Source organism: Amaranthus tricolor, chromosome 4 (assembly GCF_026212465.1).
Source record: "Amaranthus tricolor cultivar Red isolate AtriRed21 chromosome 4, ASM2621246v1, whole genome shotgun sequence".
NCBI lineage: Eukaryota > Viridiplantae > Streptophyta > Magnoliopsida > Caryophyllales > Amaranthaceae > Amaranthus > Amaranthus tricolor.
The window spans coordinates 13,814,945-13,837,896 of NC_080050.1; the positions used below are offsets into that span (position 1 = coordinate 13,814,945).

At 32.5% G+C, this 22,952-nt stretch overlaps 2 protein-coding genes and 1 non-coding gene across 3 annotated transcripts; 2 read left to right on the forward strand and 1 right to left on the reverse strand.

Annotated features, from left to right (window-relative positions):
* Positions 1-1,172: 1,172 nt before the first annotated feature.
* LOC130809854 (1-aminocyclopropane-1-carboxylate oxidase homolog 4-like) lies at positions 1,173-17,096 on the forward strand. Its single transcript, XM_057675686.1, has 3 exons — positions 1,173-1,995; positions 16,269-16,590; positions 16,685-17,096. The coding sequence occupies exons 1-3, from the start codon at positions 1,466-1,468 to the stop codon at positions 16,931-16,933; spliced, it is 1,101 nt and encodes a 366-aa protein (XP_057531669.1). The 5' UTR covers positions 1,173-1,465; the 3' UTR covers positions 16,934-17,096.
* Positions 13,822-13,937, forward strand: LOC130811951 (U5 spliceosomal RNA). The gene has a single exon (XR_009041563.1). It is a non-coding gene; the product is annotated as a U5 spliceosomal RNA (small nuclear RNA).
* A 157-nt stretch (positions 17,097-17,253) lies between the features above and the next one.
* On the reverse strand, positions 17,254-22,704 carry LOC130809855 (mitochondrial inner membrane protease ATP23-like). The gene is made up of 2 exons (XM_057675687.1): positions 22,557-22,704; positions 17,254-18,373 (listed from the first exon to the last, which is right to left on the reverse strand). The coding sequence occupies exon 2, from the start codon at positions 18,356-18,358 to the stop codon at positions 17,765-17,767; it is 594 nt and encodes a 197-aa protein (XP_057531670.1). The 5' UTR covers positions 18,359-18,373; positions 22,557-22,704; the 3' UTR covers positions 17,254-17,764.
* Between the last annotated feature and the right edge of the window lie 248 nt (positions 22,705-22,952).

The following is a 22,952-nucleotide window of genomic DNA, read 5'->3' on the forward strand; positions in this document are numbered from 1 at the left end:
TTTACACCATGTTGTGTAATTTTGATAGTTTAATTTTTCGGCTAATTTTAAGTCTGGGGAAATGGTTTCAAGGTTTGTGTTTGGTTTTTGCATCTGCTGGAACAATCTGAACATGTGTTCCATTTGTTCCATAGTTACAAGTTGATTTGGGTTTGTTTCTGCCATTGTTACAAGTAAGTTTTTAGGGTAGATGATGATAACCAATGGTGTTGCCGGTCCCGGAAAATACCTTTGGCTCTGATACCATGAAGAATAAAGATGAATTCTGTGTTTTCTGTCTTAATTCTCATTATAATTACAATCCTAATATATACAAACTCTTATGAACTAATTAGGGAAATACAAGACTTGGACAATAAGAAATTCCCTAAATACATTTGGCTAATTTGAGTAATCAAATATTTACTGAATCATAATATTCCAAAACATATTTCCACAGCATAAAGGCCCTCAACTATGTGTCTTTAGTAGCTAAGGCTTTTATATAAATTTTATATTTAAGTGTTACAATTGGGTGAGCGAAATGAATATGGTTGTTTTAAATAGGCTATCACAACTATTTGCTTGCAAGCTAATGTTTTGTGTTGCGATTTATCTGTAAACCCAAAAGTGAGCATAACACCTACAATCGACTGCGATAAGAGATAAATTCAGTTTATATATTGGGATTTATATGCCATAAATGATTGGTTAACAAAGTGTAAAATCATTTATTCAAGGTTGAAGAACCAACAAAAAATTGAATTTTAGTGAGAAGTGTTTTCCTTGTATATCAATGCATTTGATTTCTAATTAACAATAAAACTTTTGTTGTTTATGAATACAAATCAACCATCAACACAGTTTAATTGATCTTTTTGGATTGAATTTACAATGTTCTGTTGGACTTGCTAGAAGGATTGACCTCCTAATCTTGTGTATTCTTGCAGTCTTTATTACAATTGCTCATTTGATTTAAAAATTTTTGTCCTTGTTAATCTGATTATTAATTATTCATTCAAACAAATAATATACTACTATTATATAACAATATCAACTTACAAGCTAATTAGTCGTGATCCACACATATAATAAATTTTCTAAATAAGTATACATATAAGATAACTATATACCACACATTTATATTTATATAAGAATGATACAATTTTTTTATTAGAAAAAATATAGTATTACTTTGACTTTATCAAGAAAGATTCTAAATATATCTCTTTTTAGCCAACCATGATGTTGAATATATACTTCATGATATGATCTCAATGAGTGCTCTTTGATTGCGATGAAACCACTCTTCATAACCATGTGCGCAAATACATTTTTTTATAATATATTCTTAACTTAATGCATTGTCTACATCTATAAATTATTCAATTCATTGCCTAGTCTTGGTTCATTGTACAGAACTTTCCTCTTTGTAACACCCCAAACTAATCTAGAACACCTATTAAAAATCAAAATCATACCGCAAATGACAACCAATAACAACATAAAACATGTGCTTGATGAACATGACCGAGTTAAAGCCCTACAAGAATTTGAGAACACTAAACTAGGAGTTAAAGGCCTTGTTGACTCGGGCATTATTCGGATTCCACCCATTTTCCACCATCCACCCGAGACCCTTTTTGATCATGGACCACCCGACCCACTTGATAAAGACCAGATCATACCCGTTATTGACCTCTTGGGTGACCGGAAAGAGCTTGTGGAGCAGCTCCGCGACGCCTCATGTAAGTTCGGATTCTTTCAAGTGAAGAACCATGGTGTGGCAGTCGAGCTTCTCGAGCGTCTACTTGATGCTATGAAGGGTTTTCATGAGTCAGACCCGAGTAAAAAGATTCCGTTTTACCGACGAGATACGGTAACTTCAGGAACGGGAGTTGGGTTTCATTCAAATTATGATTTGTTTCATTCAAAAGCTGCTAGTTGGAGGGATTCACTTGTTATTCGTCTGGCTCCGATTCCAGTTGATCCTAATGATATCCCACAAGCTTGCAGGTTAGCCCTCAATTATGTTCATGGTAAACTTAATTTTTAATTGAGGGAAGTGAGAACAATTAACATTTAAAAATTGTAAAAAAATTTAGTGAAAAAATATGAAGACTAAACTATTAAAAAAATATTTTTATATAGTTAGTGGGAAATATTTAGAGACTATAAATAATATAAAAAATATTTTAAAATGAAGTTAATGAAAGATATATAGCGACCATAAGTATTATTACAATATTAAAATGAGAAATAACAAGGTTAATTTTTTTTCCAAAATTTGTGATATAAATAGAAATATTATCTATATAAATAATAAATGAAATAATCTAAAATAGTAAATGAGAACAACTTTAAGGAACGGATGGAGTATACAATCATATTAAGTATTTAAGATATTCTTTAATTTATATGAAAATGCATTTTAATTATTGGATTAATCCCTATAAATTTACCATCAAAAGTTAATGTTATATATAATCAATGTTTTAGGAGTTATTCTAGGCATATATAAGGTCTCCAATTGTATAGGGTTCTATAAACTAAGAAGTCTTAACTATTAGTCGACATTAGTTTACCCGACTTTGGACGTTGTCTAATTATTTATTTTTAGAGTCTAAAAATATGAAAAAAAAAAATTATATAAAATAAATATAAACTTTAAAATTAGTGCGTGTTTTTTAACCGCCTCTTTTATGTTTACTTTAAGTTGTTGAATTACTCTAACTAAATCAGTTCACATTAGAAGTGTATTAAAAGTTTTCAAATATAAATATTATTAAGGTGGAATATAGTCATCCTAATTCGATTAATGAAGAAAATATTTAATATTTACAAATTAGGTTAAAGAAAATTTAAAAAAGAATGAGATACTTCAGCAAAAACAATACTCTACTCGAGAAATACAAATAAGCATATATACCCTTATTAGGAAAAGCAAGCTGGGCTGGCTAGTGCGAATATCCCCTCTGCCGTCTCCATAGATATTTGGAAATTTCATAGCCATTATTCACAGTGAGTAAAAATTATACATCAACAATTTTCCACGTGGATATTTTAATATGATCTCTAACGAATTCACTTGCCTAATCCCAATTCCATACTTGCACACATACCCGCCCTATGTCCATTGCATACTTGCTCTCTTAAGTCTTAAGCGATCCATACCCACCTTATTTATTATTTGAAGTCTTAAATTTCTAAAAGATAAAAGCGGTAAATGCAATCAAAGTCTATACACCATATTACTTAGAGATTTGATAATTTGAAGAAAATAAACTTATTTGGGAAAAATGCCCAAAATAATCTTCGGAAAACTTATTTCCCAAAATAAACTTCTCCTAGTCCAAAGCTAAGTTTTGGTTTTGTTTCTTGTTACTGATAGCGGGCATTACTTCAGCTGAATAACAAAAGTCAGCCAAAGACTCGCCCGTCGTTGATAACAATTGGCTATATACGAACAAAAGTTTAGATTAAGGTATATGGGAAAACAATCGCACGTTGATACTAATAGCAGGCCATTAACATCCGAAGTTAACGAAGTAAAAAAGTCAACAAAAGTCAACCCCATCACTCCATGTTCGTAGGAGCGGGTGATTGCTTAACTGACTTTTTTTTGACTCAGTTTCAGTAATCGTTCGTTGTTAGCAACATCGAACAAACTCCATATCTTATGAATGGGCTAAATGTGCTTATTTTGGGAAATATGTTTTTCCAAACTTCATTTCGGAATAATTTTTAGAAGAAATGCTCATTTTGTTCAAATTTTTGAAACATTCTTCATACAAATTTCAATTGAACCAATGGCTTCTACTAGTTCCTACACTAAAACACAACACAAACCTTCACTTAAACCTTACCTAATGATCCTTGATTGAGGTTTATTACCTCTCCTTTCAATTGGTATCAGAGCGAAGGGTTATTTGAGGTTACTTGAGGTGTTAGGGGTGGTCATTTGAAGTCCAAGATGTCAACCATGAAGTTAGACATTGAGAAGTTCGATAGGAACACAAATTTCAGTTTATGGCAAGTAAAGATGAAGGAAATCTAGATTCAAATGGTGTTCATAAGGCACTTGAAGGTCATGAGAGGAAGCCCATTGGTCTTAGTGAGGCTAAGTGGAAAGAGATGGATGCAAAAGCGTTATCCGCCATACAGCTATGCCTCTCCAATAAAGTTTTGAGAGAAGTTGTAAAGGAGGTGACTTCAAAAGGTATTTGGGAGAAGTTAGAATCACTGTACCTGGCCAAGAGTGTTACCAACCGGTTACTCTTATAGAGTACATTATATGATCTCCGATTAGAAGAAGGTAAGCCCGTGCAACTTGATCTTGATCAGTTTTACTCTATAGTTTTGGATTTACAAAACATTGATGTTTCACTTAATGATGAAGATTTGGTCATTCTCTTATTATGTTCACTACCCCCTTCTTTTAAGCATTTTAGAGAGATTTTATTATATGGTAGAGACACATTGTATAGTGAGGATGTTAGAAAGGCCTTAAGACAAAAGGACCTTATGGATTCTCAATTTACACAATAGTTGTCTATCGAGTCTAATGATGCTTTGTTTGTCAAGGAGCCAAGTAGGAACAAAAGAGGTATGACTTGCAATTATTGTAGGAAGAAAAGTCATCTTAAGAGAGATTGTTGGAAGTTAAAATCCAAACAACCGGATGATTGCAAGTCCAAAGGAACTAGCTCCACTGAGGCTAGTTATGTTGAAGAAAATTTTGATGTTGGTGCTCTTATTGTGATTAGTGAGTACAAGGGTGGTGATTCCTTGGTTTTGGATTCGGGATGTTCTAGCCATATGACTTCTAACTTTAGTTTCTTCTCAACTTATCAAAAGGTTGATGGAAGAAAAGTCACTATGGGCAATGAGGCTAGTTGTCCGATAGTTGGTATTGGTGATGTTAGAATCATTATGTTTGCTAGTGTTGTGAGAACATTGACCAGAGTCCTCCATGTTCCAAGCATGAATAGACACTTAATTTCCCTTAGTAATTTTGATAAAGAAGGTTTTGTGTGCATAGGTGAAGGTGGAGTTATGAAGGTTGAAAAAGACCATAAGTTAATCTTGAAAGGGTCCATTGATAATGGTGGCTTGTATAAGCTACTTGGAGTAACCTTAGTTAGTTCGGTTTGTGATGCTACTACCTCAACCAAGCTTTGTGATGTTGACAAGAATGTAATCCCAATATCTTGCTACAAGTCTATGGGTTGTGTGGACTTTGTTGGTGTTTAATCATACTCTTTGTTGTAAGCCCTTAGAGGACATTGTAGTACATGTGCTTTTGCGTATTGTTGTGCACATGTTTATTTTGGTTTTGTTGTGTATGTTGCTAGTTAGAGATTTTTTGTGAGTGTTGTTGGATGATTTTTAAAGGTGATGTTTTTTGACTTGGAGAACACATGTCCAGGTGGACATTGTTAAGATTATGGGTGACTTATGTTCACCAAGTAATTAAGAAGATGATTAAGTTAATTAATCATTTTAATTAGTGAAGATTAGAAGAGGACAATGTATCACATGTTTGTGATTTGGTAGTATGGGAATCAAAGAGTACATCATACTATGGAAGAGTATCTTTGACATCTGAAGAATTACAGTGCAAAAATCAATCAAGGATTAATGTGCATGAGCATTGCAGACCATGGCATAGCATGGAAAAGGAAATGAATGAATCAGAGGCTGCTGACCCATATTGCTCGACAGACTGCTCGGGTCGAGCCACGGTCAAGTGTCTCTCACTGCCTTAATCTGTGCATTCTGTTGCTGTGCTGCTGTGGGTATTGCTGCCACATTATGTTGCCATCTTGTTTTCTTATATATACTTACATGTATCCCTAGCTATTAAGTGGACCAATTGTCTCATCAAAGAGCACTCCCTCTTGCTCACATAATTATCCCTAATTAGCTCATCTCCTCCCTTACACTAATACTCCATTGTAATTCCTTCAAGTTTGTATTTTCTCCTTTAAACACATTAACATAAATCCTAGGCTAGATGGTGGATGTAGTCCAAGATTGGTGAATCACCTTAAATCTTTGTCTTGATTACTTATTTATTATTGTCATTCATCATACACTTGCATATTTGATTCCTATACTAAGATACAACACAAACCTTGACTTAAACCTTACTTAGTAATCCTTGAGTGAGGTTTATTACCTCTCCTTTCATATACTTAAAATAACGTTTTCATTTGTTATTTTGGATGTTCTATTTGTTATTTTTATAATAAATATTTTTATTTATATCATAAATTTTGAACAAAAATAAGCTTATTCATCCTCATTTCAGTATTTTAATATGGTCTCCACATATTTTCTACTAACTTCAATTTAATATTTTTATATTTCTTTTGGTCTTTATATGTTTATCCTACTTACTTTATGAAAATACTTTTTTATTAATTGTGGTCCCTATATATTTACACAAACTTTCTTTTAATATTTTTTTAATGTGTATGATCTCAACTATTTCTCCATTAAATTTATTATTTAATAAAATAGTTTATCCATTATTTTAAAGATTTTATTTTTTTAAAATCCCGTGAACACTCCTTGTGATTGTATCAAATTTGATTTTTAATTTGTCCAGTATTATATAGTTAAGTAAGATTTAATTTTATTTGTCTCATTTAATACTTTTATGATATTAATTTTTAAAAAATTATTTTAAATTACTTTGTATGTAAATAATCTGACAAACAAATTAAACGGTATAAAAAGTTGTTTTTAGTGCAAATATCGAATGAAGTATAACTAATGTCCAATCGCTTAGACAACAGAGACCCACAGGCATTATTGGACTTTCAATTCGAAAACTATGAAACAAAGCCTATAATTATTTTTCTCACATCCAAAATGAATTAATATCCCGTTTGTATTTTGGAGAATTTTAGTACAAGTATCTTATTTTTCTAAATAGAAAGTTATATGTGAAATATAATTGTGTAAACCTTATATGATTATTCGGTTTTTTCAATGTGATACGCATATGATTCAAATAAAACTAAATATCTAAAATTCTAATATTCCGTTTGATCTGGATCGGATCATGGATTTTCGGTTTTGTTGATTTTATTCTTGTTCGTTTTTGTTATATGTTTTATATTTGTAAAACTTGAAGAGATTACAAGCACCGAATCAAGATTACAAGTTTTTGCAACCTAAACGAATTAAATAACTTGAAATAAAACTAACCATAAACCGAAGATACTTTAAGACAATACTCTTCATGAAAACTTGCTACAAAACTGAGACATAATCTTATTTTCCTAAAAGCGTTTTTTTGCCAACTTGGCGTTTAAGCTTAAAAAATTTAGAATACACTTTTGAGATACAACGGTTTGCAATTAATATAAAGTAATAGAGATTATATTGAGCAAGCTAAAATATTATTAAAATAAAAGAACTTGTAAATAATTTAACTTAGGGGAAGAAAGATAGAAATATAAAGTAGAAATTTCATGAACACTTATTAAAATTGATATAAACCTCCTTAAATCAAGAATAACCTTCCATTAATCTCATGATTCTACTTCCCCCCACTTAACTTAAAGGTGGATTAGGGAAGTTATTTAGGGATCAAGCTAAAATAACTGCTTGATTTTAAAAATTAAAACCCTAACAGTCGTGTAATCTAACAACACAAAAACTTGGACGAGACGGTGTCGATATGAGATCATGAATTTGGGTTGGCTCAATTCGCGCGTGTAACAACATCACACGCTTTCCCTTATTTTTCCTATTTTCTGGTCATTTATCAATTTTAACCATTAAGTTATTAATTTTGACCTTAAAGATATTAATTTCAACGTAAAGCAAAATTTAAACAGATCAATTAAAATAAAAAATTTTAACTTGGACCTATAAGTGATAAGTTTTGACGTTAAATTTATCAATTTCTACCTAAACATGATTCGTTTTCACAATTTCAGAAGGAAGTTTAATAAAATGGTATTATTTTATCATTCTATGAATAAACTTCAAACAACAAATAAATGGTCAATAAAACTATCAATAATAGTGTTAATACATTGCACAATACAAGTACTCTTATTCAATGCATATATGATGGTTTTAAGGAAACATAAGAGTACTTGTACTCTTTAATCATCGATCAATAATAGTGATATTGCACTTTCCTCAACTGAAATTGTTCATAATAGACTTAGAAATAAAGTTGTATGTGTAGTGTTTGCATACCTTAGATGTGAAGGTGGAGGAAGTTTTGATTTTGAATTATGTTTGTCAATTGATTCAATGAATGCTCTTGGAAATGATCAAGCATTCAAGGCTTCTTTGTTATAAAAAATTTTAATTTTTATTTAAAAATGATCAATTCAAACTTAAAGTGATTAATTATGATCATTTATAACTTATAATAAAATTCAATTTTAACCTTAAATGTATCAACTATGACCTTAAATAGATCGAATACTTAGCACATATTTAAAAAAATTATAATTGAGCTAACTGGGCTATTTGTCTCATATTGAGACAGTACCATCAAAAACAAGCCGATATAACAAAGTCCAAACAAAGCAAAGAAAACAAGGCCAGCCACAGAATAGACGTCCTTAGACCCGCGAGATTAAGCACGACCTGCATAAATTGATGACTTTCAAAACAAAGGTTTGAGCTTCCCTTTCACGACCCCGAAGCTCTTCTCGACCCACGAACCATACCCAGCTTCGTATCAAAAGCCCTTATAATCTCCACTTAGGGATGGCAACGGGTCAGATCTGGACCAGGTCCAGGTGGACCCGGATCCAGATCCGTTTTCAAGAACAGGATCCAGATCTAGCCCCAGATCCGCGGGTTCAGTTTTGCAAGACCCAGATTCGGATCCGCGGATACTGCAGATCTACTATCGGATCCGGGTTCAAAACGGATCTGACTTGTTTTTACTTTTTTTTTTGTATTTTTGGATGTGTTGAGATTGCAATAAAGAGATATTTATAGACTAATGTTAATAATATATATAATTTCACAATCAATCACCCAAAAAAAATTATACAACTTAAAATTGTCTTGAAAATATCCAACAAACACATTAAAGTTGTTTGTTACATAAATAAATATAACCGATACACAATCTTTTAAATTAATTAATTAATTATTTGCTTACTTTTCCAATTATTATTTCGTTAAATTTTCATTATTATCTCATTTTCTATATGGCAAAAAGAAAAGGAAAAAAAAAAACCAAAACAATAAGTAAGAAAAAAAAACAAAACAACAAACAAATAAAAATCAGAATATTCATCATGTATTCATGTTCTTCCCAAATACCCAAAACTCTTTCCCCAAATCCTAATTTTAATATATATTTGATATAAAAAATAAAAAATAAATAAAACGGGTCCTCCAGATCCCCAGGTCCGGATCTGGGTATTTTTCTCATATCCAGATCCGGACCTTTGAAATTTAAACAGATCCAAATCCGACCCGGATCCGACGGGTCTATATTTTTAGGACCCAAATTCATGAAAACGGATACGGATCCACGAATCCGGGTCGGGTCTAATACCCATTGCCATCCCTATCTCCACTCGCGAGATAGGCCTAAACTTGCGATCAGCGACGACCATGTAGCTCATTTTCTAGCATGTTCAAAGGATATTAGCCCAATTCTTTCAATTTGCTTTATTTCCTTATTCTTTTAGGACATGGGTAAAACCCTTTTGTTTTTACTATAAAATTATTATTTTATAGTCTTTTTGGTCTTACTATTTTTATAGTACTTGCTATCATTTTTCAATGGATTAAGCTATAGTATAATTCGTACTTTTATAATTATACTTAAAATTTTATATCTTTGTATACATCGTATACTTAAAACTTTTATACCTTTTATATTCTAAATTATCTAATACTCCCTCCTATTCACCTTAGAAGTCCCATTTGACTTTTCACGGATTTTAAAGAGAGTCAAAAGTAAAGGGTAGGAAAGAGAGTGATATTATGGGTTTTTTAATGTAAGGGAGAAAAATTAATATGGATAATGGAGGGTATAATTGTAAATAGGATAAAGCTACTAAGGGCATAAAAGCCAAAAACCCATACCAAAAATAGAAAATGGACAATTAAGGTGACTTGACCATAAAAGAAAATGGGACACATAAGTTGAATAGGAGGGAGTAGTTTTTATTTCTTTTTTTCCTTTCAAAAAATTTTTCAAATTTGAAAATAAATCATTAAAGCATAGGGGTCATAGGAATTCTTATATAAAATTCAAAGACTAACTCTCTAAAAAAAACTTAACTTCATTAGTCATAAAGACATAAGCCATAGGGCATGACCACACGTAGGGATAGTCATGGGTCTAGGACCCTGTTGGACCCGCTCCTGACCTGCATGTAAAGGATATGGGTCTTGTTTTTTGAGACCCATCGAATTTGGATCGGATCAGAATCTGAAAAATAATTGACGGATCTGAGTTCGGGTCCAAATCCTCGAACCCTGACCCAGACCCGACCTCTGGACCTGGACACTAAACCCGCCCCATAGACCTGGACCTAGACCCGCATTATTATTAAATTGTCTGGCCTTATTTCTTTACATATGAAGTATATGATATGCTAAGTGCTAACCCTAAAAGGCTAAATTATTTCTTTATTGACGCCGCAGACTCGCATTTCTCCCTAAGGTTCCTTCTTCTTCATTTCTTTCTCATTATTTTAAATCTCGCCGCGACTCCTTCAATTCATCTTGTTTCACCAGTCACTCAGCCTCAATCTTCATCACAGATGCCACAAATGCCACAACCGATCAGATTTGGTTTCGCTTTTTTTTAGTTTAGGGATTGTTCTATGTTTATTCTTGTTTTTTTTTAAGTTGTACTTGTTTCTTGGTTGCTACTTGCTAATACAAGTTGAATTTGGTTGCTACTAACTAAAAGAAGTCGAACTTTTTTTGGGTTTCGTAAGGCAGAACTGATGTGGGTTTTGATAATCTTACGGAATTGGATATCATGAGGTAATGGAATCCATTACTTTGTTACATCTCATATACTAGCGGAAACAAAAACCCATTGCCTTCCTTAATTGAAAAAAAGTTGTTATCAGTATTCACATTCCAACAACAAACACTAGAATTTCCAACGTTTGACTCAACGTCGCTTTTCATCAACACCGTGTTTCATACAACTCACCGGCGTCGCTATGTCCACCGACCATCCCCGTAGCTCTGTTCATGAAAATCATGTATTTTCACGTATTTTCTTCCAAAATTAGTTAAGATTTTCATATTGATGAATTAAAATTTTCAATGAAAACATATCCCCAATTATTTGAAGAAAACAAGAATAGAAAGAGATATAGAATGTGATAATAAGAACAAAACCAAATGATAACATTGAGGTGAATTTAAGTTAGAGAAAGTAGACCTGAAGAGGGGTTATTATTTAAGTGAGAGGAGAGAGAAAAAGAAAGAATATTTAAAATTAATAGGTGGCGGTGATGATGGTGGTTGGGTTGTTTGTGGTGGTTAGAGAAGAGAGCAAAATAAGAATTACCTATTGGATTGGGAATAACTATTTCCCTTACAAGTTTCTAAACGAAACACTTTGTGAAAGTTATGGTATTAATATCCATTTCAACTTTTATCTATTTTATTCCCTTTCTATTAGACTAAAGTATACCAAACATGCCCTTAAAGTGTGTTTTGTATGGGTAATGAAAGTAGTGAATTCTCTTACTTTGTTATTGCTCAACACTCACTGGTAACATTTCAGTTTGTTCTTCCTTTCTTTCTCGGTGTGAACTATCAACTTTACTTTTCTCTCATGATCTTCAATAGTAAATTTATCTAAACCTTTATGATCTCTTTCTCTTTTTATATAAAATTTTGATTACATTAATTTTCATAAATCATTTATCCCTAATAAATTTCAAATCAACAAACCTAAAAAATTACCAAAAAAGAAAAACACTGAAAGAATCACCAAAACTCTTGTCATTCAATTAACTTTTCACATAGTTAATTATTTTTGGATTTAGTAGAAAGGTTACACTTTTTACAAAATTAATTCTTTTTTATTGAAAATTTTGGATATTTAATCAAATTAATTATAAGAGTGATGACTATTAAAGACAAGATAATCAGAGAATATATGAAATAATTAGTTTAAAATGAGTAGAATAGTTGTAGAATTGTATTTTTATGATTAATCGTGAATTGAAATCTTAAATTTTGATTTTTCCCTTTCATGAGTATATATACCAAACAATTAATAACAATAACAATTACCATTACTCTTACTCGTCTTTGAATGTTCCCTTTACATTACATTTCCGCTACTCATACCAAACACTCCCTTAGTTGTATTTTATGTTAATTTACAAGTTTAAATATATAAGCTTAAATGAGATCTTATTTGATTCGTTTCAATATAAATATTACTAATATTAACTTATTATAATTTTTAACCAAACACAATTAGAGATATATAGAGTTGAAATAGTAAATCGTCACATGTGCAAAATCAAATACGACATTTGATTAGAATAGTCGAATAGGAGGAAGTAATACAAATTTTAGAGGTGTTCATGGACGAGTTTGGATGGGTAGTGGACCGCACATGCTCATAAAAATTTATCTGAAGATCGAATTTTTTAAAGTCCTTTCGCCATTGCGAACCTAATTTTTTGTTGTTAATCGACCTTTATCTTAGAGGGCGGGACTTGCAGTTAAATGGGGATAATCAATATAAAAAAACTTAAAATATAATCTGAAAAATCTAAACAAACATTAGACCTAGAGCTGTTCAAAATAAACCCGACCCGAAAATCCGACCCGAAAAAATGTAAGTTTTTTAGGTTTACCGAACCGCAATTACCCGAACCGATACTTCACTCGAACCGTTTGATAACCGAAAAGGGCAAAATCGAACTCGAACTGCAACTGAATTTTATAACCGACATATAAACCTTAACCGATGTTACCCGAACTGAACAGTGATCGACCCGAGTCAAATCCGACCCAAATTATGCACGTAACCGAATGTAACCTGACTAAAACCGATTAAGATCGAACTGTTTTTAACCCGAACTGATACAAACCCGATCGATTATTAATCGAACTGTTTTTAACCCGAACTGATACAAACCTGAACCGATTGTAAATCGAACTGTTATAAATCCGAATCAAATTTTCACCTAATTTTAGCAAATTAAGTCCAATTTCAGTTTTCTAATAATACGGAAAAAGGAAGAACACAAGTTCTATACAGAAGAGATTGCATACAGAATATATATATATATATATATATATATATATATATATATATATATATATATATATATATATATATATATATATATATATATATATATATATATATATATATATATAAACTAATTGAAATAAATTGATCTGCCTAATATTAGGGCTGGCAAAAGCTGACCCGACCTGCTAACCTGATCTGAAACCGACTCGAAATTAGCGGGTTTGGGTTTAGATTTTTGACCCAATTAATTAAATGGGTCAACCCGACCTGATCTGTTTATTAAATGGGTTAGGTTCAGGTTGAATATTTAAACCCGAAAAACACCTATTTAACCCTTTTATTAAATTTAAGACGGATCAACATTTGCCAAATACTTCGTAAAACTAAGATAATACCAATTACCATGTATTGAGGGATTTGTCAGCTGAAGATGACTTTCAATAAGAAAGGAAGTTGTCCCACATCGGCTAAGGGATTTGTCAGCTAAAGATGACTTTTAATAACAAAGGAAGTTGTCCCACATCGGCTATGAAAGATACTAATAAAAGAAAAATCCTTTAAATTACTTCCACAGATCTCATACCAACTTACGCAGTCACGCCGTGAGCACAAAGCGAACTAATCTTTTGCCTTTTACTAAAGAATACCGTGTGCTCGCTGCATTAAGTGGCATACGTTTATTTTTGGAGGAAGCCTTTAATTAAGGTTAAATGGGTCAAATGACCTGAAATATATGAATTTAATGACCTAAAAAAAGGTAGGTTAAATTGGTCATTAGCAGGTTGATCCGATCTGCTACAGATCAGGTCGGGGTTTTAATTTTTGACCCATTAATTAAATGGGTCAGGTTTAGGTTAAGGGTTTATTGACCCATTTTTATATGATCCGAACCTGAAAATGACTCAACCCGACCTGTTTGACACCCCTATCTGCTATATCTGATAAAACAATCGGTAATTATGTTTTGTAAGTAAATGAGCATACATCAATTAAAAACCTGACTATTAACTTATTTCGATATTGACCCGATCAATAGTTATCCGTAACCGATAACTACTCAAAAAATAAAGCTCGAACCCGATCTGTACCCGAAAAAACCGAACCAATTAGTAATCGATGACAACCCGAGACCGATTGACACTCGACACGAACTTTAACCGACACCGAACTGATGCTAACCCGATAGCTTGAATAACCGATCTCTAACCGAACCGTGACTAACCGATTCGACCCGAGTGTGACCCGTTGTAACACACAGCCGAAAAATAACCGATCCGAAATGCAATCGAATCGAATAACACCCGTCCGAAACCGACCCGATCAACCGAATGAACACCTCTAATTAGACCCTAGAAATATAATCACAATATAAAGTATAAAGTTAAGTCTTAACATCAATGAAAATAATTCAAATGCACAAATATTTTTAAAAGACGGGACACTTCATCACAATGCAAAAGAAATACATAAGGCAGTGAATTCAAAACTCTAACGGCCCGTTTGGTACATGGTATTAGAGGGCGGTAATGGTAATAAAATTAAGTAATGAAAATTTTGGTTGTTTGGATGCCTTCAATGGTAATGGATGGTAATAAAATAAGGTAATGAAATTACCAAAAAGAGCCATTTTCATTACCATCAAACAACATGGTATTAGGCGGTAATGGTAATGAAGTATTACTGTGGTAATAAAATAAGGTAATGTTGTTTCGAGCTGAAGAAAAAAAATAATGAAGAAAAAAAAGGTAATGTATGTAATTATCCAAAAAAATATAATTATTAAAAAAAGAATCATTAGATAGAATAATTTAGATACAATAATGCTTTTAGATACAAATATACAATAATGAAACTAAAAGTCATTACCATTTTTTATTACTAACAACCAAATGCAATCAATGGAATATTATCTTCCATTACCATTCTTTAGTCATGCACACCAAACAAAAGAATCTTCATTACCAATTCTCATATCCATTCCTTCATTACTATTGCCATTACAATATTTCATTCCCATTACTTCATTACCATCAACCAAACGGACCGTAAATGTCCACACTGTTCGAATATAAAATTAATCTTATGATGGACTTAAAGTTTAAGTTTTCGGAGTATTTATATCTTTTCATATAATGTATAAAAAACATTAGAGAAATTGTATATTTTTGTGCCGCCATCTACACCTTTGTCCGAGCCCACCAAATTTCATGTTTAGTAGGTCAATTCTTACGAGTAGCACGCGGTAAACAACTCTAATAAATTCGTTAATGCCATGTTTGAAAACAATAATTTCATTTAAAAATTTGGAATTAGCTCAAATTTATTATTTGGTAATCAAAACTTTTCAATTTTGAATTTGGATCAAATTCAATCATAATTTTTAAAGTAGTTAAAATTGAGAATTTGAGATTGACTATCCAAACCTTGTCATTCTCAAATTCTTCATTTATAATTTCATAATTAAAATCCATAATTTTAAATGAAATATTTATTTCCAAACACTACATAAAAATATTGTATCTTTATTGCATGTTCTGAAGGCCAAAACACGTAAGAGTATATGTAGTCTTGTTTATCTTAGTTCTTCCCAAAATTCGGTAAAATATGTTTGTACTTCTTATGACCATTGATGATGAAAGATACTACCTTGTTTCGGTGACTTTGTCATATTTAATATTTTGATACTATTTACAATTTACTTTTAATTTGTATTTTACTCTTAATTTATATGTTAAAATATAGTTAAAGGAGATATCTTGTTTGATCATCTCAACACAAGGATTAATAATATCAACCATTTTATAATTTTTAGTTATACACTGCTAAAGATATTTTGGTAAACGTGTCGAAATAAAAAAGGACAAAATCATTGAAATAGGGGGATAAAGAAGTATATATGTTAGTTGTTAGAATTCTTGACGAACTCAGACGTAGTGACTGAGTTATTTAACCTCACTTTAAATTGATATATATTTGTTCAATCCTTTCATAGTGCTCTCTTTATAAAATAATGATAATTTAAGATAGATGTTTACTACAGAAATGAAGTGGTAGAATGGGATAAAGAAGTGAAGAAACTTGCAGAAAAACTGATGGAATTGCTGTCAGAAGGCTTGGGACTAAGTTCAGATAAACTGATAGGAAAGTCATATTTAGGAAGAAGAGGAATGGTCGGGAATTACTATCCATATTGTCCAGAACCAAACAAGACAATTGGTATTGCTTCACATACAGATCCTGGGATTTTAACTGTCTTACTTCAGGATCAAGTTGGTGGACTCCAAGTCAAGTATGATGGTAAATGGATCGATCTCAAACCCGTTCCTGGTGCCCTTGTTGTTAACCTCGGCGACTTATTTCAGGTACCGACTTAGGATTGGAAAATATAATTCTAAAAATTTCACCTTATTTTTGATGTTAGTACGTAACTTTTTTTTTCTTTAAATTTTAATGTAGATAATATCGAATGATGTATACAAGAGTGGAGAGCATAGAGTATATGCTAATCCTTTTAAAAAATCGCGAGTTTCAATTGCGGTTTTCTTCAGCCCGGGAGAATATGAGAATATGTACGGACCTTTGGCAGAGTTGGTATCGCCTGAAAGACCAAAATTGTATCAGCAGCTCAAATTCTCAGACTTGATCAATAATTTTTACTCAAGGGAGTTAGAGGGCAAGTCTATGACTAGCTACTTCCGATTGTAAATGATCATCTTTGATTTTTACTTGTAAATTCAGGTTGCGGTTGATTCCTCATAAAAACTTTCGTTTTATTCTATTTTATAATTAATTTAAAGAATAATGTATCTTTACGGTTAAAGTAAACTTCAAATAAATAAAAGGATATATATATATACACATGTTGAAATCTATAATTTTTATTTTATTTTTGAACTTGGTATAAGAAATACTTTAATGTGCAATGTACGATTTTGATTTTATATATATACTTTGGATCAAGTGTCCTCCATTGCATTAAAACCACTCCACCATTCTTCATCATGCATTCACCATGAACAAATTAATAGACAGTAAGCAGAAGTATTTATTGGTGTCATAAACATCTGTAGTACATTGGACTGTCATATATTCATGATTATAATATAAAACTTTCTTCTTTGAAGTAGCATAAAGGTATAAAAAATGTAAATAAGAACACCCATCAAACATTAGTTGACATCTCATTTTGGTGTTGAATGTTGATAACAATCTTAGTATCAAAACGAGAAGTCGAGAATCATAGGTTAGTTTACTGGTTGACAGCTTTCGCTTTCACCCTAGTGATAGGGCTTTAATTCTTAGCACCTAAAAACAGAATTAAAATCCCTCTTTCTCCTCACTTGTTTTGAGATTCTAATATAATCTCCAACAAAATTTTGAACTTCTATTGATAATGTTTTGAACTTCTAATATATCTCCAACCAAATTTATAGCTTATTAGATTGGTTGAACTTGGAAATTCAAAAGATATAATAGCAATGTTGAAGCCTTGTAGACGACAAAGATAAGGTGCTTCAGCTGAAGCAGAGACCAATGTCAAGGTGCTCTTTCGAAGGGCCGCATGTCATTATAACAAGTATCCCAAACAGCTTCCATTGCATCCTTTGCAGCTGTTTCTGAGCAGAATGGATTGCTTGCTAGTGATTTCATCACTCTTCTCTTTACACAGTCTTGTTCGTGGCCCCGCATCTTCATGTAACCTCGTAACAGCTCTCGTTTGAAGTGGCAATCACCACTCAAATGGCCAGCACGAATCTCGCTACAAGCATGATGAGCACAGTTTGCCCAATTTAAGTTTTTCACTGTACAATCATCATAAGCATGAATGAGCTCATGGATCACAGCTTGGTCGACCTCATCTTGCATGTCGATATGGTTGTTACATATTACGATTCCTCGACCACGACTGTAACCTCCAGTAACGGTTAGGTCACAATTTTCAGCTTTTATGAAGTTACCTGGAATGTTACACCCGGATTTCTCCAAATGCTCCATCAGAAATTTTACCATGGGAGTTCGTAAGCTTTTCTGAATCATTTTTTGGCATTGTTCCACGGTCACACCACCACCAGAAATCTCTGATGAGAAGCTGCTCGTTTTTCCTTTTAAATCAGCTGCTTCACCTTCCATCAAAGATTTCACCTTCTGGAATCAAATGAACATGCAATAATCTCAATATTCACATTTGAACAGATGTGTTTATAGCAAAAGCTCCAATGAAAATCAGCAGTACAGTATGTAGAGGTCATAGTCTTCACTAATCAAAAGGCCTTATTTTGAGCACTATGATGCTGTTCAGATATCAAGGAAAATGCAAGTAAATCTGCATATCCATCAACTGTTGCAAGCCAAATCTGCTTTTGAAGATGAAGTCTTGAGTCTTAACTCACCAAGTCTACACCAAGTTCCAACAAAGTTGGAGGATAAAATAACAATAATCCCTTTATCTGAAATGTGGCCTGAATTTCTGATTGTAAACAAACAGAGATATACAGCGCAGCCAAAGACTTCTAATAGTACAGAAAAGCTAACACAAAAAATGAAATAACATTTCATAAAGCTGAATCTCTCTTCAAAGTAGGATCACTGAACGCTAAAATCTAGATATTATATAAGGTTCTTCCTCACAACAGAAGACTAGGTGCATAATCAAATTCCAATCGACCACAAACCCATTAAGACTTACACTTTGTTCAATAACAAAGTAGGAGGGAAAGGAAAGGAAGGGTTGGAAAAGAAGGGGATAGAATAATGAGGAAAGCTGTTCTTATCTGTTTAGGAGGGAAGGGAAGAAAGAAGAGAAAATTCATTTTCCTTCTAAATCGTTTCATTTTGGGAAAGGTTCGTCCATTAAAAATATATGGAACTGAATCCCTTCAAGTCATTCCTTCCAAATTTGTCACTCTAAAAATTGCTATCCATACAAAGGAAAATACATCCCTCCAAAGTCGTCTCTTTACTTCTAATACCCTAATAGCCCGTTTGGTAGGTGGTATTAAACAGTAGTAATGGGAATGAAAATTATGGTAGTTTTAGTTGAAAAATCTCTTGACTACTTTAATAGCCATGCTTGTCCAACTTCAATCTATCTCATTTTCTTCATAAAATTCATTCCAATGTATCACCATTGAGAGATGTAGTATTAGGTGGTAATGAAAATTTGTACACAAAAATTTTTTATGATCAAAGTTTCATCACCATGGGAATGATATGAAACTTTTGATGAAATTTTATACTAAAAATCATTCTCATTACCACCATTTAGTACCATTCACCAAACGGGCTGTAAATTCAAACATAGTGTTAGTGTTGGTGCAGAATCTAAATTTATGTTTCACTTTGTTGTACAAAGCCAAGTTATCATACTCAAGATCAACACTTCATTCCTACCTCTCAGCTTCTTTGAAACCCAAAGGATAAACCCAAGGTATCAAAACCTTCGCTGCAACATTCCCAACACCATATCATGAAACAAGCACATTACAAACATCCAACGACAGAGGTGATTATTCTAAGCGTAAATGGTGCAAGAAGAATTCAGAAAACATTTCATGTTCTAAATCATGATCGTCGTACGAGTTATACAATATAGATAACTTTAACATGTTACTTTAAGTTACACAAATTCAGGACTGAGTGGCTAGTCAGTAATAACTAAGGTGGTGTACCTACAATCAAGTGTTCGCATACAGACAATCAAAGTATGATGTAGTGAAAAGCAAATGAACAAGATGTCCACATATTGGCAAAGAGGAGACGAGCAAAGAAAAAAGACATAGGTATAGTAAAGATAATAACATTCTAGTATAGAATAAGGACAATTAGAATTGATGGAGAGAGTATTTTGACGAGTTATTTACTGAGGAACAAAGAAATATTAATGGAGATATAATTATTACTCCGGAGCATAGAGCAAAAATATAGTGACGATCGTGGTTACGGTGGCGAACATGATAATACGGTAACAGAAGAGATGCGGTTACCATATTTCCAAATTTGGCCTAGACTATGAAATATCGCTTGAAACGGCCTAAACATTAGTTTTCTACACCTTTACCATACGGGTTATGCCGGTTTGGTAAATTTGAAAACCTTTACGATACGATTGATACGATACTGCCTAGTTTTGCACTATGCTCAGGGGGCATCAAAGAAAGTGAAGCTAGAGAAAGTGGTAGGACTAGATGATATACCTATTAAGGTATGGCAATGCCAAGGGCCCATTGGAGTTACTTGGCAAACTGATTTATTCCACAACATTTAGAGGAAAAATAAGATGTCCAACGAGTGGAAACAAAGTACTCTAGTACCAATTTACAAGAACAAAGGAGATGTCGAAAATCACTTTAGCTACCGAAGAATCAAACTCATGAGTCATATAATGAAATTAAAAAAATGATAGAACTATACTAGCAAATCTGAAAAACCATTTTGACTTATATCTGAAAAGTCTAGAATGGAAGTAATTCATCTAAAGAGAATACTATAGGGCAAGAAAAATAACAGTTGCACGTATTCATTGACTTGGAAAAGACATATAACAAGGTATCGAGATAAATACTTTAGTGGGCAATGCCAAAGAAGCGTATTCCTGGAATTACATTATTAGCTTGCAAGATATGTATTGAGTAATGAAGAAAAATATTAGAACATATGGAGGAGCAATATAGAACTTTCCAATCACAAGGTATCCCTAACCCCTTTTTCTTTTTGCATCAGCCCTAGATCAGATATCTCGATTGTTCCAACGGGAAATGCATTGGTGCATGTTGTTTGCTATGACATTGTTTTTTTCTGAGGAGGTCGTAAAGGGGTAAATGCTAAGTTAGAACGATGAAATATGAGTTGGAGTAACAAAAGTTTAAATTAAGTCGGAGTAAGATAACGTACATGAAATGTCACTTTAGAACAAATGAGACAAATAGAGACTTTAAAGTTGGAAGAGAAAGGAATCACTTTAAGTAGATGCTTCAAATACCTTGTGTCCCTATTTCAGAGCAATTAAGATATCCAACAAAATGTGACCCCTACAATTAAGTGTATGTGGTAAAAATGGAGAGTGGCTACTAAAATATTGTGTGATTGAGATGTACCCACAAAGGCAAAGGGATAGTTTGATCAAAAGGCCATTACACCAGTGCTACGATATTGACTTGAATGCTGGGCTTTTCAAAAGTATCACAGTAGGTAAAGAAAGTAGAAGAAATGTGAATGCTTTGATAGATGTGTGAGCATACCTTGAAGGACAGAATTCAAAACAAAGATAAGAAATGTTTTAGAGTAGCAAATGTTGAAAAAAATAAAACATAATCATTTAAGATGGTTTGACATGTGCGAGTAAGTGTATTAGCAAAGCGGTAAGGGTAATGAAGATAAAAAGTTGGAACTCGAGGTACTAAAAAAAAGGGTAAGGAAGACCATAGATGACTTGGCTGGAGTGGAAAAGATATTAAGGATTTAGATTTACAAATTGAGATGGAAGAAAATTAAACTGGATGAAGAAGATGATTCCATGTGCTCGTCTGAGATCAGCTAGTGCTCGCCCAAGCAATGTGTCAGGCTGCTGGACCATTGCTGCTCAACGCTCCAGAATGTTGCTCCAGCAAGCACCATACATGCAGCACGCTTGCCTTAGAATTTAGAAAGATGCCTCTGCAGCTGCTACTACATAGCAGCTTGCATACGATGATGACCGTCGAACATGTCTTAAACCAGTGGCCACAGAACAACGAGTTTCTGATGCAAAACCAACGTTACATCAACATAACTATGATGCATCAGCAAGACATTCAGCAACGCCATCCTCATCAATAAACCTCCATTATTGAATCACAACTCAACAAGCAACACTCACCGGTACAACACTCGAAAACTCACCAATTAATGCCATGAGAAACAAACACTAACTTATTTTTCAACTACACATCAATGCGTTCCACAAATGCTAAGAACAAACCTAAAAATTAGCACCCAACTGTAAGTAGAAGTAAACACTGATACCTAATTCAAATTAATTTCAGACTAAATTCACATGAACTCACAAATACTTAATATACAATCTTTGTTCTTGCAAATCACAAGGGGAAATTAATATATATAAGAATCACTAAAAGTATTAATTCATAACAAAATGAAGTGCAATTTTTATTAATTGTACATAATTGTACTTTTAAAAAATTAAAAAAAAGCCAATTCTAAAGCGTTATTCAATTTCCGAGATGTTCATAGTTGATTTCTAAGCAATATAGCTTCCAAATCATAAATCTAATTCTGTTATGATATTGGAATTTGATTAAAATTAATGGGAAAAAAAGTTAAAATTACTGACCCGCGAGACTATACTAGTCAAATTCGAGTCATGGGTGGACGCAGCGCCACAAGATCACCGTACTGAAGCACCCACTGAATCGAAATGGAAATGAAAATTATGAGCCGGAGCTTTCCACAAAAAAGTACTCCATCATTTGGAAATTTAAAATTCACAAAGTTTACCTCTGAAATTAAATTTTCACTTTTTATTAATTTAATATATAAAAATAAGATTAAATTATTTATTCATACATTCTTCTTTACTTTTATTTATTTTTAATCTTGACAATTTCATCAAACTCTATTTATTATACGGCATATACACATTGATAGAGAATAAAAAAACGATTATATTTTCTTATTGAGTGTTTTGCAGGCATTGTAGGTTTATTATGATTTATGTTTTAGATGTTTT

Bases quoted from the DNA above. Each gene is read 5' to 3' on its own strand.
- LOC130809854 (XM_057675686.1), top strand. From the start codon at position 1,466: ATGACAACCAATAACAACATAAAACATGTGCTTGATGAACATGACCGA. The intron at 1,996-16,268 runs GTTAGCCCTCAA...TGTTTACTACAG, and splicing joins GATATCCCACAAGCTTGCAG to AAATGAAGTGGTAGAATGGG. The intron at 16,591-16,684 runs GTACCGACTTAG...ATTTTAATGTAG, and splicing joins ACCTCGGCGACTTATTTCAG to ATAATATCGAATGATGTATA.
- LOC130809855 (XM_057675687.1), bottom strand. From the start codon at position 18,358: ATGGAAGGTGAAGCAGCTGATTTAAAAGGAAAAACGAGCAGCTTCTCA.